This window comes from Lissotriton vulgaris, chromosome 3_1 (genome assembly GCF_964263255.1).
Source record: "Lissotriton vulgaris chromosome 3_1, aLisVul1.2, whole genome shotgun sequence".
Lineage (NCBI taxonomy): Eukaryota > Metazoa > Chordata > Amphibia > Caudata > Salamandridae > Lissotriton > Lissotriton vulgaris.
The window spans coordinates 1,297,565,968-1,297,593,491 of NC_141689.1; the positions used below are offsets into that span (position 1 = coordinate 1,297,565,968).

General features: G+C 48.0%; 1 protein-coding gene across 1 annotated transcript in view; it reads right to left on the minus strand.

Moving 5' to 3' along the window:
* Window positions 1–27,197, minus strand: part of LOC147727799 (uncharacterized) — a 57,902-nt gene extending 30,705 nt beyond the window's left edge. The window contains exons 1-2 of the mRNA XM_086963688.1: window positions 26,949–27,197; window positions 26,466–26,688 (exon numbers count right to left, since the gene is read on the minus strand). Of these exons, the coding sequence (XP_086819814.1) occupies window positions 26,466–26,688; window positions 26,949–27,197 (472 nt within the window). The remainder of the gene's footprint in view (window positions 1–26,465; window positions 26,689–26,948) is intronic.
* Window positions 27,198–27,524: the final 327 nt, after the last annotated feature.

Below are 27,524 nucleotides of genomic sequence, written 5' to 3' on the forward strand. Positions count from 1 at the left end.
TGGCCCTATGTATGCAGATCATGACTACTGGCACTGGACTGCATGGCACCTCTTTCTAAAATACAGCTCCTGCAAAGCAGTGGGACGAACAGAGAAGGAATTTATTTTGGAGGAATGCCGAGGGGAAATCTAGTGTTGAGAATGGGTGCGGTATTACATGCTGTGATAATGCTGTTATTGAAATAGGAGTCTGATAATAACACCCAATATTTTCACTAAGCATCCTGTTGTCCCATCTCCTGTGTTCAGTTTTATAAGTATAGTAAGGTGTATTAAGTAGTGCTATTGCTCCAAGTTGAAGAAAATGTATTTTGAAGTTGCCTTCTGGGATTACCACAAGGCAAATCCCATCATGTTTGCCATGAGGACTTGGGTCTATGTTACTTGGAGGATTTAATTCATGTGGCTTACTTTCTTTTGTGGATCTAACAACACAGCTAACTAAATTTAAGCAAGAGATTAGTTGCCCCATTTACATTTCGGCACTATTGATGAACGTCCATGGCTTAGGTATGTAAGCAAATAGCAACTATGAAATAGGATGCCCAGAACTTTGACTATCCTCCTAATTTCTGTAAAGTGAAGAAGCACATATTGGAAAAATACTGTTCTTACTTAGATCCTTGAGAAGAGAAGAAAATAAACTTAGCAAATGATCTGTGAGACCAAATGTTCAGTTAGTAGCATAGGATTATAGCTTTAGCTTAATCTTGTTTTAACCATAAATGAGGGTAACCTTTTATCGAGGAACAGAGTGGAATTATGTATAATTACAATCCAATCCTAATGCAATTTGCTTGTTTCTCTGTGACAACCATTCTTCACAAATGTGATTCTCTGTATATTCTGTTATGATTTATTCAAGCTTTCAAGAATCAGATATCTTAAACCAGTGTTACAAGCATGACATTTCTCCAATTGCTGTTTTGACTTTTTACATCTTCCTATGTTATTGTCAATTGTTACCTACAATTCAGTGGTCATGTTTAGGATCTAATTCATAAATTGTAACTTAGTAGTTTCTTAACATGCTCATTAGATGAACCAGTATTATTAATCAGTGCTTTGATCACTAATCAACATTCCAGCCAGTGTAATAGGAGGTAAGACTTTGGTTAGGCTGATTTCAATATCTATTTTCTTCAACAGAACTTCTCAACCCCAAGTCCTGGGAGAAATATGCGGTCCCCAGACTCTCCGGTAAAACCTTAACTTCCATACTGTTTCAAATAATAATGCAGTTTGTATATATGTATGTATGTATATATGGATATGACTATAGTATGCTTATAGTGCGGAAGCTGTCAAAAGGTAGTGGAATGCGGTAGAGGGTCAAAGTCAAGCATACAGTCAACAGCTGATAGCAGAGTTTGCAGGGTTTTTGGAGCAAAAGTGTATTGTTACTGCATTGTGATGTAGTTTCTGTAAAGAGGTGCATCTCCATCACTTTCCTAAACTGGAGCTGCATGGGGCTGTCTTGGTGGATATGGGGATGTTATTTCTGATTCTGGGTTCTTAGATGGAAAAGGCCTGCTGCCTAGTTATGACTTTCTTACACTTCTTGGTCTCTATTGTGGTGGTGTACTGACTTCTCATGTGCCAAGAGCCACCAGAGTTGCTATTAGGCTGATAAGTGGAGGTGCTTTCTATGATGGCTTTGTAAAGAAGGCAATTGATGTTGAAGATAGTACGTGCTAAGAACAGGAGCCAACGGAGTTCAATTAAGATGTTGTGATGTTATCATATTTCTTCATGGCCTTCATAAGCCATGCAGTGGTGTGCAGGATTCCTTTAAGGGGGGCAAAGTGGAGTGTGGGAGGCAATAGAGCACAGTGTTTCCACCATCCACATGTAAGAGTATAAGGGCGTCAACAACAGTTCTGAAATCACTTTCTGGAAGAACCAGTTCCACTTTCAATTGAATTTGGATTCTGTGAAAATTAAGACTCAAAGCTGTCAAGGGTTGTGACACTGAGCCAGGTTTCTACTATGTCTAGCTTATTGTTCTTGGCAAACATCAAGAATTTGGTCTTGGTTGGGGATTGGGCTTCTGGTAGATGCTGGACACCAGATCTGTATAAGGTGCAAGCAGTGTCTAAGACATTGACTATCTAGAGTGGAGGAGATTTTCAAGTAAAGTTGTTTATCATTCACACATTGGTGATTTTTCAAGCAATCTGTATATTGGAGATTTCAATGCAATAATAACATACTCCTAAGAACATACCAGTGACATTTATCGTTAATTCATGTTTGGTGATATGTATTCCATCCCATAAATAAGCTTATTTAAAATACCCAATATTATCCTAAATACAATTCTTGTCTGGGGAAAATCAGAGATATATGTCTCAGACTGTGCTTTGTCAATATGATACCTCTTCTGTCTCCCTGTTCTCTTGCTATATTGCAACCATATTTCTCCAATCTTTCTTTCTTCCTGGGGAAACTGCCTAACTTCATAAATAGACATGTTGTATGTTATAAAATGTGTCAAGATTTAACTTTCATTTTGATACATTAGGGGCAGCACATTTCCTCCAATGTTGGTTTGTGTGTCTCATTTTCCAAGGATCAGACCTTGCTACTGTAGTGTTTTTTTGTTGAGTGTAAAGTCCTCATACTTCACAATATTTAGTAGGGACTCTAGGAAAGTAGGATCTGCTTCTTATGGTTACCCCCACTTTTTGCTTGATGTCTCACTGTTTTTGACTAGTCTGAATGGGATCCTGCTAATCAGGATCCTCCTATCTGCTTTCTCCCTTAAAATGACAAATCTGTACTTTGGCACACTCCAGATCAATCAATCAATCAAACATTTATAGAGCACGCTACTCACCCGTGAGGGTCTCAAGGCGCTGAAAAGGGTGGGGGGGGGCTGCTACTGCTCAAAAAGCCAGGTCTTGAGGTGTTTCCTGAAGGTGAGATGGTCCTGGGAGGGAGTTCCATGTTTTGGCTGCCAGGTAGGAGAACGATCTTCCTCTGGCGGTGGTTCTGCAAATCCGTGGGACGGTGGCGAGGGCGAGGCTGGCCGAGCGGAGCTGGCGGGTGGGAGTGTGGAATGAGAGCGGTTGTTGAGGTATTCGGGGCCCATGTGTGGAGCGCTTTGTGTGTGTGGGTGAAGAGCCTGAATGTGATTCTCTTGTTGACGGGGAGCCAGTGCAGGTTTCTCAGGTGGGCGAATATTTGGCTGTGGCGAGGACTGTCGAGGATGAGTTGTGCGGAGGTGTTCTGTATGCGTTGTAGTCTTTTCTGAAGCTGGGCGATGGTTCCAGCATATAGGGCATTTCTGTAGTCCAGTCGGCTGGTGACAAGGGCCTGGGTGACCGTCTTTCTGGTTTCGGTGGGGATCCACCGGAAGAGCGCAGGGTGTTGAAACATGATGACGAGACAGCGTTGACTTGCTTGGTCATCTAGGCGAGGAGTCCAGGATGAATCCCAGGTTGCGTATATGGTCCGAGGGTGTCAGTGCGGAGCCCATTGCTGATGGCCACAAGGAGTCGTCCCAGGCGGATGGGGATTGTCCGAGGATGAGGACCTCCGTCTTGTCTGAGTTCAGCTTCAGGCGGCTGAGCTTCATCCATTCTGTGACGTCTTTCATTCCTTCCTGTAGGTTGGTTTTGGCGGTGGCTGGGTCTTTGGTGAGGAAGAGCAGCAGCTGGGTGTCGTCGGCGTAGGAGATGATGTTGATGTTGTGTTTGCGTGCGATGGCGGCGAGGGGGCTCATGTAGATATTGAAGAGGGTTGGGCTTAGCGAGGAGACTTGGGGTTCGCCGCAGATGATTTCGGTGGTTTCTGAGCGGAAGGGAGGGAGGCGGACTCTCTGGGTTCTGTCAGAGAGGAACAAGGTGATCCAGTCTAGGGCCATTCCTTGGATCCAGTGTTGAAGAGGCGGGTTATTAGGGTGTGATGGCATACGGTATCGAAGGCTGCCGAGAGGTCCAGGAGGATGAGGGCGGTTGTTTCTTCGTTGTCCATCAGGGTCCTGATGTCGTCGGTGGCTGCGATGAGGGCGATCTCGGTGCTGTGGTTGGCTCGAAATCCAGGCTGGGATGGGTCGAGCGAGTTGTTTGCCTTGAGGAAAGCAATCAGCTGTTTATTGACGGTCTTCTTGATGACTTTGGCCGGGAAGGGAAGAAGAGAGATGGGGGCGGAAGTTCTTGAGGTCTTTGGGGTTCAGCTGTGGGTTTCTTCCGAAGGGTGTTGATCTCTGCGTGCTTCCAGCTCTCGGCAAAGGCGGCTGACGTGAACGAGATGTTTATGACGTTCCGGAGGTGGGTTGCGATGATGGTGTCGGCTTTGTTGAAGATATGATGGGGCATGGGTCAGAGTGGGAGCCGGAGTGGATGGAGTTCATGACGTTGGTGGTGTCTTCCGTGCTGATGGGGGTTCAGATGCTGAGGGTGGTGGTGGGGGTCGCTGGTTCAGTGGCTGGAGGTGGAGTCTGGGGTCCGAAGCTGTTGTGTATATCTGCGATCTTTCGGTGGAAGAACGTGGTGAGGGAGTTGCAGAGTTCTTGTGATGGTGTGATGTCATTGTTGCTGGCGCTGGGGTTGGAGAGCTCTTTGACGATGTTGAAGAGTTCCTTGCTGTTGCGGGTGTTGTTGTCTAGTCGCTCTTTGAAAGATGTCCTTTTGGTGGTGAGGATCAGTTGGTGGTGTTCACGGGTGGCGATCTTGAGGGCAGTCATGTTTTCTGTTGTTCGTTCGTGGCGCCAGGTTTTTTCAAGGGTTCGGCAAGAATTCTTTGATTCTTTGAGGGCGTCTGTGAACCATGGAGTTTTCCTGTTGCCGGTCATAACTGGGGGGTTCTTCAGTGGTGCGAGGTCGTCGGCGCAGTTGGTGATCCACTGTGCGAGGTTGTTGGCTGCGTTGTTGGTGTCAGTGGTGTTGGCTGGCAAGTTCTGGCTCAGCGATGAGAGGAGCTGGTCGGTGGTGATTTTGTTCCAGCATCTACAGGGGATTTGTTGCGTGAGGTGGTGGGATGTATTCTTTTTGAAGGTGAAGTGGATGCATCTGTGGTCGGTCCAGTGTAGTCCGGTGGAGTGGCTGAAGGAGATGTGGTTGCTGGCGGAGAAGACGGGATTGAGCATGTGGCCAGCGATGTGGGTGGGGGTGTTCACCAGTCGCTTGAGTCCGAGGTTGTCAAGGTTGTCGAGCAGGGTAGTGGTGTTGTTGTCGCTGTTTTCCTCCAGGTGGAAGTTCAGGTCCCCAAGGAGGATGTATTCTGGTGAGGCTAGAGCGTGCGGGCTGATGAGGTCGGCGATGGTTTCGCTGAATAGTGTGCGTGGGCCCGGGGGTCTGTAGATGAGTGTTCCTCTAAGGGTGGTCTTGGGATCAGTGTGAATCTGGAAGTGTAGGTGTTCGGTGGTGGAGAGTGTGTCTTTGGTGATGGTCGTGATGTTGATGGTGTTTCTGTAGACAATGGTGATTCCTCCTCCGGTTTGGTTGACGCGGTACTTCCGGGTGATCTTGTAGCCGTCCAGGATGGCTATGGCGATGTAAGGGGCCGAGGAAGCGTTCATCCAGGTTTCCGTGAGAAAGGCGACGTCTGGTGCTGATGTGTCGAGGAGGTCCCACAGTTCGACGGCGTGCTTGTGGATGGAGCGTGTGTTGAGGAGAATGCACTTGAGGTGGTTGTTGTTGTTGCGTGGTCTGGCTGGGGGTGGGCAGGTTCGGAGGCAGGTGAATTTGCAAGCTTGGCAGGTGAAAGGTCCGTGGGTGCGCTTCGGGGTGGCTCGGTAGCAGGCGGGTAGTCAGGTGTTGAGTGCGTGGAGGGCATCGGAGACATATCTCAGTCGAGTTCCCTGGTTTCCGCGGGGCGCGGACCAGGCACGGACGGGCGCAGACGGGCTTGCCTTAGGCGCGCCTTCGGTGCGCCAGCGGCCCGGCCGCTTCGTAGCCTCCATATGAGGGGCTGTGGGAGGGAGGAGCAGCTGGGAGGCAGGAGCGGGGTGGCGAATGGGAGCAGCAGGGGTGGGCCACAGGGCGCAGCGGCGGGAGAGACTGGCACGGAGGGAGAGCGGGAAGGGGGAGGGCACAGGCGGCAAAAACGGTGACAATAGCAGAGACATTGAAAAGCAAAAAGACAAAAAAGAAGCAGGCAGCAAACGGGCACAGTGATCAAAACGGGGGAGAGGGGGCACAGGGGCACAACAGGGGGGAGGAAATGGCACAGATGGGCACAAAAGTCAAAACGGGGGAGAGGGGGCCCAGGGGGACAGCAGGGAGGAAAACAGCACAAGTGGTCACAGAGAAGGAAAAACAGGGAAGAGGGGCACAGGGCAACAGGTCAATCAATCAATCAATCAATCACAGCATTTATATAGCGCACTACTCACCTGGAGGGTCTCAAGGCGCTAGGGGAGGGGGGGTCTGCTAATGCTCGAACAGCCAGGTCTTGAGCTGCTTCCTGAAGGCGAGGTGGTCCTGGGTCAGGCGGAGGTGGGTCGGGAGAGAGTTCCAAGTCTTGGCGGCCAGGTAGGAGAAGGACCTTCCTCCTGTGGTGGCTCTTCGGATCCGGGGGACGGCGGCGAGGGCGTGGCCGGTCGATCGAAGATGGCGCGTGGGAGCGTAGAAGTTGAGGCGGCTGTTGAGGTATCCTGGGCCTTGGTTGTGTGGGGCCTTGTGTGCGTGGGTGAGGAGACGGAAAGTGATTCTCTTGTTGACCGGGAGCCAGTGCAGATCTCTCAGGTGTTCGGAGATGTGGCTGCGACGGGGGATGTTGCAGGGCTCGGATGTCATCGGTAGCTGGGATCAGGGTGGTCTTGGTGCTGTGGTTGGCCCGGAAGCCAGACTGCGAGAGGTCGAGGGATCCGTTCATCTCGAGGAAGGCGGCCAGCTGCTTGTTGACGGTCTTCTCGATGACTTTTGCAGGAAACGGGAGCAGCGAGATGGGGTGGTAGTTCTTGAGGTCGGTGGGGTCGGCTGATGGCTTCTTTAGTAGAGCACTGAGTTCGGCGTGCTTCCAGCTCTCCGGGAAGGTAGCGGTGTCGAAGGAGGTGTTGATGATGTCCCGCAGGTGGGGTGCGATGACAGCGTCGGCCTTGTTGAAGACGTGGTGAGGGCAGGGGTCGGTCGGAGATCCGGAGTGGAGGAAGTTCATCGTGCGGATGGTGTCTTCGGTGCTGATCGGGGTCCAGGCGCGGAGGGCGGTGGTGGGGGGCAGTGGTTCAGTCATGGCGTTTGTCGGTTGAGAGCTGAAGCTGTTGTGTATGTCCGCGATCTTGTTGTGGAAGTAGGAGGCGAGGGAGTTGCAGAGGTCTTGCGAAGGGGTGATGTCGTTGTTTCCGGCGTTGGGGTTGGAGAGCTCTTTAACAATGTTGAAGAGTTCCTTGCTGTTTTGGGCGTTGTTGTCCAGTCGTTCCTTGAATGCAGTTTTCTTGGTGGCGTGGATCACTTGGTGGTGTTTTCGGGTGGCGAGCTTGAGGGCAATCATGTTGTTCGTGTTGGGTCTCTGCGCCAGGCTTTCTCGAGGGCTCGGCAGTTCTTCTTGGAGCTCTTGAGTTCTTCGGTGAACCATGGGGCTTTCTTGCTGCCGGGTCTGCTAGGCGGGGTCTCCAGAGGGGCGAGGTCGTCTGCGCAGTTGTTGATCCACTTCCCTGGCTTGGGTTTGTTGCGCTGGTGGGAGGTTTCATGCTCAGGGAAGTCGCGAGCTGGTCGGCTGTGATCTTGTTCCAGCTTCTGCGTGCAACCTGTTGCTGGTGGTGGCGGATCGTGGTCCTTCTGAAGCTGAAGTGGACGCAGCTGTGGTCCGTCCAGTGGAGTCCGGTGGCGTGGCTGAAGGCGATGTTCTTGCTGGATGAGAAGACGGGGTCGAGTGTGTGTCCGGCGTAGTGGGTGGGGGTGGTCACCAGTTGCTTGAGACCGAGGTTGGCGAGGTTGTCCAGCAGGGTGGTGGTGTTGCTGTCGTTGTTGTTCTCCAGGTGAGACCTAGGAGGAGGGCTCACGGAGCAGTAGGCAGGTGGCAGGAGCCCGGCGACCGGGGTACAGCGTCACAGGAGGACCGTGTGGCGACTGGGGGGGTGACCTACCTGCAGGCAGGGTCAGATTGGATACTGGGGTACCCTTATCAGTCCCTATTATATTGTACACATGTACCCAGGGCATAAGTACCCCAGAGGCTTCCCCTTGGCTGAAACATGTATTATGCCACCCATGAGAGGCCATGCAAAATGGAACTCTAGGTCTGCTACTGCTGCCTGTGTAAGATGGTACTTGCACCACTTACTTTAGATATAGGTTCACTATATCTATTGGTCATTACACTTAAAACATATGTGTGACCCCTACAGCAGGCCTTAACAATCCTGAAGGCAGGATGCTGGGGGGTTTTATGTGAGAGGGTGCCCCTGCATGAGCAGAGCCTCTCTGCAGCCTTCGGGGTCCATTCTCCCTGGTTGTCTGTGACTCAGCTGGACATATAGGTAGAGGTGCATTATAACCTCACAGTAAATGCTATCTCAAAAACGGCTGCATATCAAATAACCTGGAATCATACCTCCTCACCCTTAACTGGTGTGGGATGTATGATTCCACCCTTCAGAAGCGAACTTCATGGGCCACTGGTCTCACCGGTGCCAGCCTTCTCGACCCAGACAGCACAAAATGGATGCTGCCAACCAGAGACACATTTCTGCCCTCCTGCTGCTGAGCCAAGCTCGAGCAGAGGAAGGCAGCATGATAGGCATCCTATCACAGGGAGTTGTGATCACCTCCCAGACAGGATTTAGTGTATTGGGGCTGGGTGGGTGCACTCTGAGAGTGCCTGAAAGTTGGCAATGGCGCCATATTTGGTGTCCCTGTGCATAGTTGAGCTCTGGCACCAAACTGGACAAAGGACATGGGTGTCCTGCCCCTACCCTTGGAGGGTCCCCTGAATCTGTCCAACCCTCTCCGGTGGGTACAAAGGGGTCTACCTGGCTGTTAGACTTTAGATTTTACATGGACAAGATTCTACAAGAAGAAACCACTGACCTTCGACCGTCTGGACACGCTGGACGTTGCTGAACCTCGCATGTGCTCGACTTCATCCCCTTTCTGTCTGAAGCTTAGTTTGTGCTTCTGCTCCATACAGGCTCTGTGCAGAACCTGTGTTGCACTTAAGACAACTGAAGAATCTCCCTTGGAGTGAAGGAGTCACCCCTCTGCATTCGCAGGCACTGAATCACAACTAACCAGTCTGCTGCTCCTGAGCTTCTCTGGATTCCAGCAACACAGGAGGTGGGTTTCCGAAGGTCCCTGAGGTCAATCTGCCTTCCCACTGAGTTCGAAGCCAGTATTTCTCATGGGGACTGCATAATCCGAATCCCTGTGCACCCTGCCCATTTGCAGTTGCATATGCTTGTTGGCATTTCCCGATCTTGTGCATTAGACTCCGTATAGCCTGGACCTTGAGCAGTATTTTCAACAAAGAACTCCAGCCTCCTTGCACCGAGTGCTCCGTGGGCTGGTGCTTTGCAATATCGCTCGAGGTCCCCTCAAGACTCCTGGTCATTCAGCCTGTGGGTCCTCCTGAGTGTCATCTTGATTTCCTGCAGGCTTTCCCAGTTGCTCCAGACATGCCCTGACTCCCCATTGCTTGGTGAGTCCCCTGGACCTTGCTGGTCTACACCGTAACCTGTCTGACCTTCCTGCATGGGTTGCTTTTGCCAAGGCTTGTTGGTGCTCCAGCCAGACACCGCCCCTCAGCACTCGACATTTTTTGGGGGCATCTCGCATCTGGCACCTGGTCATCCTCAACATCTCCTGGTCCTCGTGGCAGCAGAGTCCAGCATTCCTTCTTCACACCTGAAGCCCCCAACATTGGTGGCCATTCGTCTCCCGAGCGAACCCCATGTCACTCTGAAGTGACCCAGACTCTGTCCCCTCTGATTTCAGGTACTTTCCTTCCAGAATCCAAGCTTTGCTTCCACCGGACCCATTTAACCTTCACGGCAGCAGTACTTCTTCACAGCTCTCCAGTGAGAACGATGGAAGTTTCCGACGCCAATTGGACCTATGCACCCAGCTCACCTGGGATAGGTAACTCGGGTACTACTCTATCAATGGGTGGGGTGGCTCTTCAAACTCTTAAATTCCAAAGGGTTTGCTCAAAGTCCTCCTGGAAGGGTCCTTAAACTTTAACTTTCCGACCGCGACTTTCCCATAGAGTTGTACGGAGCACGCAGTCGTGTTTCCTGACTTCACCCGCCCTCCGTGGGCTCCCTGTGTCATCACCTTGGGGGGCTGCTTGGGCCGTAGCTATTCTACGTGTACTAGAGACTGTGTCTAGTCAAGTCATGGTTGTTATACCACCATTTTAGTATATGGTTTGGTCTCCCCCGGGAGCCCACTTTGTATTGTGTTACTTACAACTGTTCTATTGATCTCAGATTGTGTGCTTTGTGTTTTATTCTTGTGTAAAGGATAGTAGAGAGAGTTATATTAATAAAAACATATTTTTTATATATCTACTATGTGGTTGTCCTTCATTTAGTATTTCAGGAGGTGATATTCTAGTAAAACAAGCTGCTTTACATTCCATCAAAATTTATCCGGGAGGCAGCTCTCCAGACGTACCACCAGGATAGTTTTCTAAAGGTTATCTCTGACCTCATACATCATAAGGGTTGTTTGGACTGGTGCAAGGTGCCCACTTTAATTAGTGGACAGCATATACCAGGCCAATCCCTCAGATGAATGTTTTCTGTTTTAGGTCAGTTTAGAGTCCCAGGACTATTTCTAATGTGTTGGCCATTCTTCATTTTCTTGTCGGTTTTAGCAACTCTATTTAACCATTTTGCATAGCCAGAACATGTAATTGTTACAGTTCATAAGGTACAATTGCAGGCATTTGAAAGAGAGTCAAATCAATACAATATACAGCATTGTACTTCAGAATCCAGCTGTATATTATATTCTCTTGCATATGATAAAATGATGAGATGGGGCCTGGTGGAATCGTACTGTTATTCTCATGTGTAAAATACTGGACTTTTTCAAATACCAGAATGTTGATTTGGGTCTTCTAAATCATCGGAGCCTGGTCTCTGATTCGCCCCTCCTATCCTTTTGATAGAGGTATGGAAGGGGACCGTATCTTAACATTTTGGGACAATGTATCTCTATGTATTGCTATAAGATGCTCCATTGCAGGGTTATTCCCATTGGTGAATTTTGATGCTGTTATCTGTGAGTAGAGCCCTAAAACCCACAATATAGAAGTTGACAATGAGAAGAGACTACATGGAACCAGATTGATAGGTATCTTTTGGGGCCTGTGAGTGGCCAAGTGAGAACAAAGGTATAAGTTAGATATATCATAAGGAAGGGGGCCAGCTTCATATATTGTTGGGAGAGCATTGTCTATCATGTGTTAGGTAGCTGTCTGCATGCTGCAGCATGATTTGAAAGTAGTTTGATAGCTAAGCAGGTGACAGTTAGCACTGATGTGATCTTGGAGTTGAATGTAGATTGCTTCTTCAAGGATCTTGTGAATGAAGAGTAAGTGAGTGATGGGCAGCTAGTTGGTGATGTTGTGAGTGTCTAGAGCAGGTTTCTTAACACGTAGGAGGATCTGCCCTGTCTCATGAGCTTTCGAGAAGATGCCTGGTGAGTATAGGTAAGAGAGCTTTCCCAGAGTGAGTTTTGATGAAGGTTGAGGGTAATACTTCATCTTCATAGGACATGGCTTTGAGAGATGTGATCATGTTTGTCAAATCCGCAAAACATAGAGCTGTAGAGAACATGTGCAATTTCATCTATTAGTTCTATGGGCATCTTCAAGGTACTGGTAGAAATTTCATTCGGGAAACCTCCTGTTCACATATTACCCCCAACCTAGGAGTTTTTGTTTCCTTTAAAATCGTTAAGAATGTATATGAGTTTTGAGTGGGACTAGAATGCTACCTAGAATAATTTTCAGATTGTTTGCAAGAGATAACACAGATGTATTAGGAAAGCTAGAGAACAAATAATCAACACAGATTACTTTAAATCAAACATTCTAATGCACTGCTCATATCAAGTAATGTAGTTTTTCTTGACTTTTTGTCCATGAAAAAATCCAGAATGATGTGGCTAGGACCTCCATATTCATACTCACACAAACACATACTACATTGCTCTTGATCACGTTGTTAGAATATTGAGTGATGACATTTTCCTGAATGTGGCTATGCTCAACAAACCTGTGAGCGCATTTAAGCTGTGGTACCTAACTTCTAAATTTCATGCTTTTATTATCTTCTTTCCTTGACTTTCTCACCTTTTCCTTTCCTCTCAAATACCTCCTTTCTTCCAAGGGATCCTTCCGTCTTTCCTAACTTATCCTTTCTTATTGATCCATCATTTCTTTTAGAACCCGCTTTCATGATCAGTCTTTTCTGATGCATCCTTCCTTTCTTCCAGACTATCTATCCACTTATCCATCTAGAAGTACACCCAACCCATCCTTCCACCAATAAACACATACAAACATGCGTTTGTCCATCCATCCATACAGCCTTGACCTCGGTCACAGGCCTGCACTCTCCCTGACAGCTCCTGGGATAAGCTGCTGCCTCTGTGCCCCAGACTCATGTTTTTGAGTCTCTTGCTGCCTAAGTACTGCTCTCTGTTTTATTTTTTAATTTAATTGTGCTGTTATTCCTGTGTCAACATTGTTACAATGTTGAGCCCTTTCATTCTGTTATTTTCCTGCTTCACCTGCTGTGTATCGTGACTCCTTCTTATTTTCTGCCTATACTCGCCGTCCCCGTCCCATGCTTCCGTCTCTGCTATACGGCCCCACCCCTCTCCTCTCTCCCGTTTTCCCGCCTCCCAGCTGAGCGCCCCTCCCCTCCCCTACATAATGCAGACAGCTGCGCAGTCGCGCCGCTGGTGTGCCAAAGGCAAGCCCGTCTGCGCCCGTCCGTGCCCCAGACGGGACCAGCACCAGGAACCCCGGCCCTCCCATGACCCACCACTACGATTCTACCACCCTCAACGTACTCAACCCGGAAGACACATCGGCTGCGTAAGAACCACCCCAAACACCACCCAGGGAGAGTTCTCGTGCAGAGCCTGCCACAGATCCTTCGCCAGCGACAAGGCCACCACCACCGCCGAAGGCCCGCCCGATGCACACACCACCAACACCCTGACCTGCGTCCTCCTCAATGTGCGCCCCCTACACCGACATGCCATAGAGATCTGGGACCTGATCGATATCCTCTCGCCCGACGTGGCCTTCTTCACAGAAACCTGGACCAGCCCCACCTCTGGCTCAACATCACCACTGCCATCCCAGATGGCTACAAGTTCCAGAGAAAAGACCGCCTCCACCACCCAGAAAGAGGACTCGCCATCGCACACAAGACACCCCTCCGACTATCCACCTCCAGCACGAGCGACCCCCACTCTAACACAGAACACCTCCACTTCCAGATCCAGGCCAGTCCCAGGACCAAGCTATGCGGCACCCTCATCTACATCCCACCGGGCCCTCGCACCCAGTCCGCAACCACTATCGCCGAGCTCGTCGCACCTCACGCCATTGCCTCACTTGACTACATCCTCCTCGGGGACCTCAACTTCCAACTTGACATCACAGTGACCCCCACTCCACCACTCTCCTCGACAGCCTTGCCGACCTCGGACTGAAGCAGCTGGTCGACAAACCCACGCACAGAGCTGGACACACCCTGGACCCTATGTTCATGGGAGGAACAAGCATCCGGTTCAGCCACACAACCCAGCCGCCCTGGACAGACCACCACTGCTTCCATTTCACTTTCAACATCAGCGCCACACCCAAACCTGCCCCGCGACCCCCGCAAGAAACTGGAGCAAGATCACTGAAGAACTCCTCAACACCACCCTGTGCCAAGACCCCTGGATCGCTACCACTGACCCAACTCCGCAGCCACAGGACGCCGCTGAATTGCCCGCTGCGCTGTCACAGTCGCACCCCTCTGACACCACGCCAAGAAACACCTGCCAAATGCTGCATGGTTCACCACAGAACTACAGGAATCCAGACACTCGTGCAGACGCCTAAAAAAAACCTGGTGCAGCCAGAAAACCACACAAGCACAAAACAACCACAGGAACACCTGAAGGAATCCCACTAATGCATAAGAGACACCAAATGAACCTTCATAAAGGACAAGATCCAGGCCAACTCGACCAACGCCAAGGAACTGTTCAGCATCATTCAACAGCTCACAAAGCCACCCAGTGAAGCCACGGACATCATACCCTCCCAGCAACTCTGCGACAAACTCAGCACATACTTCTACTGTAAGATCAAGGACCTCCACAACAACTTCAGCGAGCCAACGAGGGACAGCACCCTCCCCCTTATTGTGGCCGATCAGCCAAGGATGTCGACCTGGAAGCCGGCAACCATCGAACACATCACCGCGACCATGTATAAGACTCACACCGGAGCCCCCACGGACCCCTCCCCACCTCACATATTCCACAGTTCTACAGCCACCATCGCACCCGAACTAGGAAGGACCATCAACACCTTCCTCACATCCGGCATCTTCCCTGATGACTGGAAGAGGGTGGAAGTTAAACCCCTCCTCAAGAAGCCCACGGCCGACTCAAGGGACCTGAAGAACTGTTGGCCTATCTCTCTCCTCCTGTTCGCAGCCAAAGACACTGAAAGACTTGTGAAGGCCCAACTGACCATCTTCATCGAAGCAAAATCCATATTAGACCCTTCCCAGTCCAGATTCCGCAGTAACCACAGAACTGAGACCACTCTCCTTGCTGCCACAGATGACATCCGCATGCTACTCAACCAGAGACACACTCTGACCCGCAGCATTCGACACTGTCTCTCTCCACACCCTCGCAGCCATACTTCACGATGCTGGGATGCAAGGAACCGCCCTCGACTGGATCCGATCCTTTCTCTCTGGCAGAATCCAGAGGATCAGACTCCCTCCCTTCCTCTCCAAACTCACAGACATCAACTGCGGAGTGCCCCCGGGCTCATCACTCAGCCCTTTGCTTTTCAACATCTACATGCCCCCCCTCGCCGCCATCATTAGACAGCATGGGCTCAGCATTGTTTCCTACGCAGACAGCAAGGTCAAAACTGAGCTAACTGGATGGTAGTCAGTGAGAGAAATACTGATATAAGGGGACAGCGAGAGGGATTCAGGAGGTACTGCAGTGGGCGTTATCAACAATCATACTGTAACATTTTATGTAAAAAAAAATAGGAGGCGTCTCAGTGAGGAGTTAGAACTCAACCTTTGCCCCTTTCGTATTCCACTGTCATTTTTTTGCTCTACATATCAGCCTTTGATAAGGTTGGCTACATACCTAAACTTTGAAGAACATATGCATGGTGTATACAGGACAGCTCAGTGGGCTTACCACCTGTTTCACAGACCACTGTGCTGCACATTGCCACAAAGTAATTAAAATAATTACCCAAAGAATGTTTTTTTGCAGTCTCAAAGATGGTGTTCTACTGAAGTATTAACTCTAAAATATTGCCCACCCATAATATTGAGGTCAAAGTGTTGTAACAAACATATTGTGGAGCAAAATATTGAAGATAAGTATACTATTTTTTGCACTGTTTCCCTTTTGTAGGGAAATACCTCTTTTTGTATGGTCACCCCCATTTCTTGGGACTCATGCTGATGATATTTTGATTCTGAGGAATGACACACTGCTAGGCCCCACTCCATGTGTTTTGAACACTAAAAAGCATGTTGAAATTGATTACACTCCTGATTAGTATATGTAGCTTACCTATGAGTTCCTAGTACACAAGTATACCCAGGGCCTATAAACAAAATGCCACTGGTAAACTGCAGCACATTTGTGCCACTACTAAAGTAACAATGCAAAGCATGTCTCTTGGCCAGCCCCTGCAGTTTTTAAACTGTCAATTCAACCTGGTAAAATCAACCTCTTGTCAGACCTAAACCACCTTTTAGAATATTTATAGATCACACCTAATGTAGGCCCTAAATATCCATAGGGCAGTGTGCATGGTATTGAAATAGTAGGACATGTATATATCATGTTTTACATGTGCTAGCAGTGAAAAATCTCCAATGTTGTTTTGCATTGTGGCAATGCTGGCATAGGGAAGCACTTGGTTTACATTATAGCCCCTTCTAATGCTTACATTCAGTTTTGGGAGTAGCTGGATAATGCTTCAAGAACTCATCTATTAGTAATATAAGATCTATATAGGCGGATTTTATTTACTATTTACAAAATATATTCATTTTAGAAAAATATAATTTTACTGCCTGAGCCCAATGTGCTTTTCTGCTAGTGGTGACTGTCATCCAGGAGCTGAATGGCTCCTTGATTAGGTGTGAAGTACCCCCCAGAGCTGAAACAAATGGAGAGTGATTGACTTTACCCTGACAGGATGGCCAGCTGGGCTGTGCCCAGGAGGAAGTTATTTAACTTCAAAGGATGACTGCCTTGTCACAGGTTGATGTAGCTCACACCTGGGCCTACCCTCTCTATTGCTGCCCCTCAAACTGGTTGTGGTGCCCATAAGTGAGGGGTTACCCTAATCATAGACACACCTCTGGCTGGGCACAGAGAGCTCTGCACAGGGGAAGAAAGGATTTGCCATGATGAGTTTAGGTAGAGAGGGACACTATGGGATAATTTACAGTAAAACCCACAAAACATTCTGCAGTGTGTATGGTGACCTCTGGGAACTTTAACCACATGGGTGAGTGGGTGCCAGGAGTTTACCTGACCCACTGACTGGCACTGGATATAAACGTAGCACCTTCAGTACCCTCTTTAGAAAAAGTGCTGGACCTGTGGAAGACAGAAGGACTGCACCTGCTGTTGTGATCTGTGAGGTTCCCTAACAGCTGGACCTGCTCCCACTTGTACCCAAGTCCATGAACTCGACTCCAAGGGTCAGGTGGCTCGCCTCCTGTTGAGTTACAGGGACAAAAAACCTGCAAAAGCCCATTTTCCAGAAGAACAATTTCCAACTGTCCCTGGACCCACAAGGTGTCCTCTACTATTTTGAATCCTTACCCCTGAATGGTGTCCCTAAGGTACTGGGGCCTGTAGAGAAGTGCCACTATCTACTCATCATGCCCAAATTGCAAAAGCTGGGATGCAAACATTTTTTCAACTTCTTCTCTTGAAAACCAGAGGAAAACTTGGCTCACTATTAAGCTGAAGCTGTCATTGTCGAATCGCCAATTCAGGACAAACTTTCTGGTTCGTCCCTCTGACATTGACTTTCAGAAAGGTTTTTAAGTCCAAATGTAAGGGGCTTCACCAAGAGTGACACCAAGCTGAAGCCAATCAGCGTCAAACTTTCCTGGGCACAGATTCCAGACTTCACCCACTTGGAGCTTTTCTGACTTCACTGACAATCGCACCGAGATCCTGAGCAGCCTGCCATTGTTGAGCCTTCACTTGGATTCAGCTTGCCCCACAGGTGACTCATCAACTAACACCTTTTTTTCAGTAAAAATCATATATCAGGTTCCCCTTATTGGATTGTTGGTATTTTGGTTTCTTTTTGTTATTAAAATATATATATTTTTTAACTCTTTATTTATTGGGTTTTTTTAACATGGTACAATCTTTTCTCGACGGGTAAGTACGTACATACATTCATCATACAGTATTGGATATTGCTCAATACATTCCATGATATTGTGCATAATAAAGCAATGTGCAGGATTAATTTTAAAAAATGGGTCAGTTGTTCTCGTCATGATTCCATACCAGGCCTCCGCATTGGTACCCTCTCAGTCCCTGTACTAAACAGTTCTTCTGCAATGCAAGGATATTTAAGTAGGGAGGTGTTAACATAAACATAGGCATTGTTAATCCATACTGTGGTGGGTGTGCTTTCCTAGCCATCATGTCTCATATCCCCCTTCATCTTCCCATCTACCCTTGCCCCTCATATTACCTCCCCTGCCATTAGGCCCACTGGGGCTAACTCACATGCTCAGGTCATGTCCAGATGACTATGTTGGTGTTGCTATAGCATTGTCCTCAGTGGAGTCTGGAATCGCAGCCGCTAAATAAGCCTTCAGGGGCTCCCAGTTGTTTCGTAGGCGGGAAGTCGCCGGTAATAGCTCAGCATATATACATAGTTTATCCTGGCAGTAGGTAAGATCAGGGATCCAGTCCTTAAAATTGAGCAACCTGCCCCTTCCCCACCTACAAGCAACACAGCTTTTAGGTAGTAATAGGGCAAGTGAAACAAAGCACCTCTGGGGTCTCGCTACCAGCGCTGTATGTCCTAGGATTGCCATCAAGGGGTCTTCCTCTAGTGGAAGGGCTTTCATCTGGGTCAGGGCCTCAAATACCTGTTTCCAGTAGTCGTACACCTCAGGACATTCCCAGGCCAAATGAAAAAAATCCACACTTGCGGCTCTACATATATGACAGCGGTCTGATTCTTTCAATTGATGTTTAAACATTCTAACTGGGGTGTAATAAAGTCTATGTAAAAATTTGAAGTGTATAATACGAAGTCTACTGCTAGCTGAGACTTGATTCATTTGTAGGCAACAATAATCCTACTGTTCATCCGTAATGTCAAAGCCCAGCTCCGCGCTCCAGCATGTGCCGGACAGGCAAGGGACAGTATCTCGTTGAGCTTGGATAGAATGGTAAAGTCTAGAGACTACAAGTCCCAGTGAATCAGCTTGTAATACCATATGTAGTGGGCTTGAGCTGAGCAAGAGCTCTGCAAAGTAGCTCCGGGGCTAGGAATCACTTTTTTGTGAAAATCTCCGTTAATGCCTGCACGTCCACCCACATGGCAACACCACTGTAGAGATGACAGTCTATGCTTTGCTGCAACCTGCTTCACTTTCCGGCAAGGAAGAGTTAGCCGTGGTGGCAGCCAATTTTTCCTGGCACTCCGCCCAGCAGCTGACTACGATGACGAAGACGATGCTCTACAAAAATGGTGATGATCCCCGGGACCCCCTCTGAGCAACCGAGCCGCCTACCGAGCATCGACTTGGTTAGGATGAGGGAAGGGAAAAAAAATGAAGTTAAAAAACTAACGGTCCTCAATTTGACCCTGCCCTGATTTTGAAGACTCCTGTGCAAGGCTTGGCTGCAATTACACAACACTCTGCACTTGCCTGACCCTAAAATAGCGTATGGGCGGAATGCGCGTGGGACAATAGATCCTCGAATTGCGATGTATGGCCTTGAGCTCGCTCATCGCCAGTGCTTTTCCTGATCCAGCTTGATGCTGCTCTAACTCCGGGAGAGTCTATTCTAACTCCAGGAGAGTCTATGCGAGTCAGGGCTGCAATCTATCAGCACTTCGATGCCATTCTGCTTCTGCTCATGCCTGACCCTAAAATGGCACGGATACTGGATGTGCATGGAAAAAAGACTGAAGTCTGCCTATAGACCTCCAGTGGTACACCAAGGATAGGTGGTTACTGGACTGTCCCAACCACCTACTTTATTTTGTCTCCCTCCCCCACCGTTTGCCTTTATCTCCCACTGTGTTTGGCTAATTATTAATTTTGTGCTAATATATGTTTTGCTTCCTTGGATCATGCTATGTAATGTAACCTTTTTCTCCTGTGTATATGTAAAGAGCTCTGAATCCCATTGGTCAAGCTAGCCCTATATAAAACTTTAAAAATAAATAAATAAAATGCTTGCGTGGGGCTTTCTTGTGGGATATCTGGGTCGACGTGTCTAACCCCTTGTCTGAGCCTCAAATAAAGGAAGACGTCTAAGGGTGATGGTTGCATACCCATAAATATTTGTTCCTGCGTTTTAAACTCACCACTAAAATAGAGGTCTCCCCACGTTCAAATGTTGAGTCTTGTAAGTAAGTGGTGGAATCCCTTCTCTTGCAGTAGTGGTAGGAGCGGGTGATATACCAGGGGGAGAAGGGGGTAATAGAGCATCATTCCCCCAAGCATCACCAGAATTTGGCAACAGGCTGTCACTGTACCCGTGAGATTTGTAGGTGTTCTGTCTCTAGGTCGTTGTGTAAAATATATAATTTCCTCAAGGGGAACATGGTCCACCTGTCAGGATTGTTAGATCTCATGCAAAGAGGCTCTTAGTTAATGTCACTGACCACAGGAGGAGGAGGTTTAAAAAGGAAAAGACAGTGCGCAGACAGAATAGACTTACCACAATTGCAGTTGCTAAGATGGCCACCGGAGATCCAGAGTTAGAGCAGCAGGTTTGTGCTCTAGTTGTTGAAGGCAATCATCCAGGTCCAGGTGTTGTGCCCGTGCTGTGGCGCACTTCACCGGACTACACAGGGAAGAAGGACGTACCAGTGGAAGCGTCGCGAAGTTAGAATAGGGAAAACTTTGTCGCGCCGGCATTATACTACTTTAGTTGCCGAGAAAAAGCATTCGGAGAGCCAGAGTTCATAAAAGTAAGACTGATCTGAAAATACTTGTATTTGAGCATGCGCAACCCCCGAGGAGAGAGAGAGTGTTTTTAGAGCATGCGCATGAATGAATTCAGAGTTGTTTGTTGTGCTGCTCCTGAGCGAGACCCTACCGTAACATTTTGAGGTCTAGAGTCAGCACAAGTTCATTTCCTTTTTTGAGTATCAACAAGTGGCTTAAATAAAGGAACGTAGTGGGTTTATCGTGGAGACACTGCGATATTATGAAGTGAAGTAACTTTGTGTGTATATAACTTGAGTTGAATCCCACTCATTTTGTTTGAGAGGTAACAAGGAAGATTAAAACAAAGCGAAGGATAAAATATAGGCAAAGAAAGACAGTAGAGTTAAAGATAAAACTTACCACAACATAATTGAGTTATGCCTTCAGCTGTGCATCTTTTAGGTGAGCAATCTGTAAAAGAAAAGGCAGAGAGAAATTACTAAGATTAACCACTTGGCTGCTAAGGGCACTGAGGCTATATAATGAGATTTCCATTGAAATGAATGGGAGGGGCATGACGAGTTACCCTTGTCATTAGCAGCCAAGAGGTTAAGTAGAGGACAGAACGATAAATGTATTTTATTCACAGCACACAAAAGCAAAAGACAAATCAACCACAGAAGAGAAGCATAGGTCACACCAAGGCAGGGTAGGTAGGAGGAAGAGAGGTCACATTAGAATTGCATTAGTATACAGTCATTTAATGTGTGCATTTCTTTTGCAGTAGTTACTTACCTTTCAAGCAAAGAAGTAGCAGAAGAATATAAGAAGTCTGAAGCTGAGTGAACGAATCAGACGAGGTGTGGCTGTCTCTTCTCTGTCCCATCCCCTTTCCCCTGTGGGGTTTCATTGGTCTTCACGTTTCCAAATACGTGGGGCTGAGGAATCTTAGTGGGGCATTGGGAACCTGCGACATTCTGCTCCTGTGTATTCAGAGAAAAGCACGACCTGACACCACCATCCAATGTTCTGCTGCAATCTGCGGCATATACGGAGGGGGATGAAACCAATAATAAGCATAATGTGCTTAAGCGCAAGTGTGGTATAGGGCAAAATCTGGGACATCGAATCCCCCCGATGAGTATGGCCTAATAAGTACATTCCATTGCAACCTTGGCTGTTTCCAACCCATACCAGTCTGATCATTTCCAACTTTAACGCTTTAAAAAAGTATCTACCTTGGTGATATGGAATATTGAGGAATAAATATAGTAATTGCGGGAGTACTACCATCTTTATCAGGGAGGCACGCCCCACCATAGAGAGGAGCAGTGCATTCCACCTGGTCACCTTATCAGTAATACAATCAAGGGCTGTGCCATAATTGAGTCTTATTAACTCCTCGCGATCCCTAGAGATGTGGATCCCTAAGTATCTCAGGTCTGAGTCACACTACTGCAACAGAAAGTCCAAGGGGAATCTTGCAGCCACAGATTTGAGAGGAAATATTTCCAACATTTCCCAAATGATCTTTATCCTTGACAATTTACCAAATTTTTATAGATACTCTTAGAAGCGGATTGAGGTTGGATTGGGGATCTCGGACATAGAGAGTGACATCCTCGGCATATAGGGATATCAATATTTAGCTTAGATTATATTTTAGCGCCTTGTCCTGGTGTTGTTGCCAGAGCTTTGCAGCTAGAGGTTCAATCGCAAGCGCAAAAAGGAGGGGAGAGATGGGGCAGCCTGTCTGGTACCCCTTGTGAGACAGAAGGCAGTTGATACATGACCATTGATCATTATCCTAGCAGATGGGAAGCTGTAGAGCAAGCCGATCCACGATAGAAATGCATGAGGGAAGCCCATGCATCGCAGAACCCCTACTGAATAGTCCCATTCAAGTGAATCAAACGCCTTGGAGGCATCTAAGAAGACCGCCGCCAAGGACAAGTCAGGAGCCACATTATGTAGTATGGTGAAGAGTGTGCGCAAGTTACTGTGTGGTTGCCCGTCCCGGGATAAACCCTGATTGGTCAGGGAGGACCATTTTTTCCATAAGTCCATCAGGCGATTAGCAATAACTTTAACAAGAATTTGGGCATCACAGTTTATAAGGGACAAAGGTCTGTATGAGTCACACAATGTTGGTAGCTTGCCAGGCTTAAGCAATGAAATGATGAGTGCTTCTCTCATGGAGGGGGGAGTTTACCTTATTCCAAAGCATCTTCAAAGACCTCTTGGAGAATGGGACTCTTTCAATATATGCTTTGTAAAATTCGATGGGTAGTCCATCCAACCCAGGTGATTTCCCTGATCGCATTTGCATAATAGGTTCTCTAATTTTGTCTAATTCAAATGAGGCACTCAGAAATTCCCTCTGTGTGTCTCCTACCCACCCCAGTGCCACATCAGAGAGGAAATTATCTAGGCCCAATGTGTCTTTTCTCCCTGAAGTGTATAAGGCAGAATAGTGGGTCAGAAATATGGTGAGGATATCGGCAGTCTCTCTGTACACCACTTCCCCTGGCCCCTCATTCTCCAGTACATATTTAGAGAAGTTAGGTTTGCGTATGGTCTCTGCTAGGGCCTTGCCTGGTCTCTTTCTTTCATCTTATTGTCTAGCTACCCAATATTTTCCCCTATATTTAGTCTCCCTGTCAGCTGTCTCAACATATTCCTAGAGTTTGTCCCGTAGTTAGCTCTGTAGAGCACATCCATGCCCCTAGAAAGTTTATTCTCTATTTCCCTAATTTCCCTTTCCAGTGTCTGTAGGGTGCGTTGGATGTCTCGTAGGATGCCACCACTCTTCGAAATGCAGAACCCCGCATTGTAACCTTAAAAGCCTCCCACACAGATTCAACACTATCCACTGAAGTTCTCAATTTCCTGGCCCAACTCTCTCTGAAATACCTCATCTAGTAGCGTAAGGGGCGACAATCTCCAATTTGGGCGTGGGATGGCGTCTCCCATGGGCGATATCTCCATCCTAACAGGGGAGTGATCAGAGAAGGTGCGGGCCAACTGCCTGACTGAATGAATGTAATGCCGGCACCAGTCCTCTGGAAATAAGACATTAATCTAGTCGTGCCCAGGAGGCAGGGTGTGCCATGAAGTGTGTGCCTTCCAGAACCTGGGGATGTAAGTGACGCCATGTGTCTAGCAGTTCTCCATCTTCCATTGTGTCTTGCAATGTTTTCTGTGCTTTAGTATGGTGGTGTGGTGCGGGGTTAGACCTGTCCTTACCAGAATTTAGAACCACATTGAAATCTCCAGCCCATATGATGTGAGTGGATCCAATTTCGAGTATCTTCCCACATAGTTCCATAAAAAACTCCGGGGCATCAGTATTAGGGCCATAGCAGCATGCCAAAGTGACAGATTCGTGACCTAGCCTACCCCACACCACGCAATAGCGTCCCTGCCTGTCAGTGGCCGTTCCCGTGACTACAAAGGGAGTGTTCTTTTTAATGAGTATGGCCATCCCCCTAGAGCAGAGGTCTTCAAACTTTTTGATGCCGAGACCCCCTTGTAAAACCTTTTTAGGGGTAAGGACCCCCTTCCGACAGAAGTTTCTAGAAACTGGTACTCCTCATCATCATCTTTTGACAACCATAAATGCGCCTATTAGACCTCATCACATCCATCCACCATTCATCCACCCACACTTTCACACATCCATCCATCCTTTCATCCTTCCATCCATTCATCCATCCATCCTTCATCCATCCACCCTTTCATCTTTACATCCATACATCCATCCTTTACCCATCCACCCTTCCATCCATTCACCCATCATTCATCCACCCACCTTTTCACACATCCATACATCGTTCATCCATGCAACCTTGTATCCATCCATACATCACCCACCCTTTCATCCTCCCATCCATCCTTCATCCATCTACCCATTCATCCATACATTTATCCACCCACCCTTTCATCCATCCATCCACCCATCATTCATCCCCCCACCTTTTCACACATCCACCCATGCATCATTCATCCATGCAACCTTTTATCCATCCATACATCCATTCATCCTTTATCTGTCCACCCTTTCATCCTTCCATCCATCCACCCTTTCATCCATCCATCCATCCTTCATCCGTCCACCCTTTCATCCTTACATCCATACATCTATCCTTCATCCATCTATCCTTCACCCATCCACCCTTTCATCCTTACATCCATACATCCATCCTTCATCCATTTACCCTTTCATCCTTCCATCCATCCATCCTTTATCCGTCAACCCTTGCATCCATCCATCCACCCACCATTCATCCCCCCACCTTTTCACGCATCCATCATTCATCCATGCAATTTTTATCCATCCATGCATCCATCCACCCTTCCATCCATCCATACTTCATCAGTCCAACCTTTCATCCTTCCATCCATCCACCCTTCCATCCATTCATCCACCCTTTCATCCATCCATTCATCCTTCATCCGTCCACCCTTTCATCCTTACATCCATACATCTATCCTTCATCCATCTATCCTTCACCCATCCACCCTTTCATCCTTACATCCATCATTCATCCACCCACCCTTTTATCCATCCATTCACCCATCATTCATCCACCCATCTTTTTACACATCCATCCATCCATCCATCCATCCATCCATCCATCCATCCATCCATCCATCCATCCATCATTCATCCATGCAACCTTTTATCCATCCATACATCCTTCATCCATCTACCCTTTCATCCTTCCATCCATCCACCCTTTCATCCAGCCATCCATCCATCCATCCATCCATCCATCCATCCATCCATCCATCCATCCATCCATCCACCCTTTCATCCATCCATTCATCATTCATCCACCCACTTTTTCACACATCCATCCATCCTTCATCCTCACATCCATCCATTCACCCATCATTCATCCACCCACCTTTTCTGTGCCTCTCTCATGGGGGGGAGGGGGTCAGTATCTCTCTGCGTCTTCTTCCTTCTTTCCCGATCATGGGAGGACATCTCTGTGCCTCCCTGCGGACCCACAGCTCCAGGCGCGCAATATCCATTGACCTCAAAGGGCTACACTACAGCCAACTCCCCCAGCCCCCCTCCAACCCCCCACTTCCCCTCCTCCCCAGCTCGAAACGGCTTCAGAGACACACACACACAGCCACACCTGAGTACTTGACAGGTCTTTAAAAGACCTTTTACTTGTTAATGAGGCTTTGATGTTTTTCACACCTCGGTGCGAATTAGGCCTCTACTGTGAGCACCCTCGATCAGCCCAAGCCAGGAACTGCACTCTGACAGAATCTGCGACCCCCTTCCAAAGACTCTACGACCCCCCTGGGGGTCGCGCCCCACAGATTGAAGACCTCTGCCCTAGAGTATGAGGAGTAGGATGAAAAGGTACGATGGGCCACGCATTTAGATGCAAAGGTGTGTGCCTGATTAGGGTTGATATGGGTTTCTTGAAGCATCACTATGTGAGTCTATTGGCGATGTAGATATGACAAGACCCTTTGGCGTTTTCTAGGGTCACCCAGCCCCCTTATGTTCCAGGTGAGAACATTTAGCCCATGGGATTGCGCTGTGTTAGCCATTCGAGAACCACACAAATAATAACAGTAAAAGTGACCATGGAAATCAATGAATGTCGCATGAGGATTTGAAACCACCTTTGTCTGCCCCGCCGTGTCTTATTAGTTAATCTAACTGTCATGAACCAAACAATCCCTCTCTCCTCCCACTGAAGCATCCCAAACATGCCAGAACATTCTTTCCCTCCTCTCTCCCCACACCCCAAAACGCACAAGTTACTTCGGCGGTATAAACTTCCCCTAGAGCCTAGGATATACACCCTTTGGAGGGAACATCCAGGGGCAAGCACGTTACCTCCTCACCCTCCAAGATGTAGGTTGTTGATATGAACTTTACTCTCGGGGGGAGGGTGCTCAGTGTAATATAGATTATGCTTTTGTACCCCATCAAACATATCAAGTCCATCAATCATTTCAGGACCTTCCTCTTAAGTGGCTCAAGGCCCGGTATACTATAGTGCATGTCCCCAAAGGGGGTTTAGGTGTCTTCAGCACTTTTATTCCGAGTCTTCAGGACGTCCATCATGTGTCATCGCCGGTCTAGAAGCGTTATTGTTCTGACATTTTAATTTTTTCAGGAAGTCATCCACCTGTTGTGGGTTGAAAAAGAAGGACTGCTTTCCCTGGTGCGTGATCCGTACTTTTGTGGGGTAAAGCAGATCGTATTCGATTTGGGCCTTGTGCAACTTCTGCTTGGCCGGGTTAAACTTGCGTTTTTGCTCTTGTACTGCACTTGTGAAGTCTGGATAAATTGTGAATTTGTTTCCATCATATTCCAGCAATCTCTATAGTTCAAGAGGCAAGCTATTATGGGGCAGGGAGTGCTACCTGGTGGTGGTCTAGGCCCAAGGGACCGATGCGCCCTTTCGACAATGAAGTGGGGAGATAGTGAGCCAGCACCTATTGTATCCGTCAGCAGTCGCTTAATGTAGTCCTCCATTCTGCCGTGTTGATACTCTCTGGTATACCAAGGACGCGGATATTGTTTCTGCGACTTCTCACCTCCAAATCTTCCTTTTTTTTATAGCTTATCCATTTGCATCACCTGGGTATTCATCCCGGAGGTGGTGTCTTCCACATCAGAGATGCGATGCTCAGTATCCTTGATGCGGTCTTCGTGCCCATCCAGTTTGTGAACAATAGCATCCATCCTGTTATTCATGGCATCCATTGTGTCTGCAATGGTGGTGAGGCTTTGGCGTATATCTATCTTTAAGGCCTTCATGTTGTCTTTGGGAGAGGAGGGGGTGCGTCGTGCAGCAGAATCTCCACTCCCTCCTGCTTCGTCCTGCATTGTCCGTCCCCCCTTATTAGCCTCAAACGGGAAGCAGGCCTGCCTTGCGTCCACCCTCCCCATTTCTTTTGACAAGCAGTGAGCCATTTTGTGAATGAGATCACAGAATTCCAGAGTGGAGGTAGCGTGTGGATGGGGTGGTCGAGTCTCAGTCGTGAGGTACAGTTGGTTAGACACGTTGCGCTCTCTTTATGCTTTATTTTGTTTGTCGTCCCCCAAGTCACAGTGTACCATAAGTATTTTCCTGAGAAGCAAGAGCTCACAGCACCAACAGTCCCAGCCCTCAATCCGGCCTCACGTGTCTCTATCGGCCAGGTTCGTGTCAGC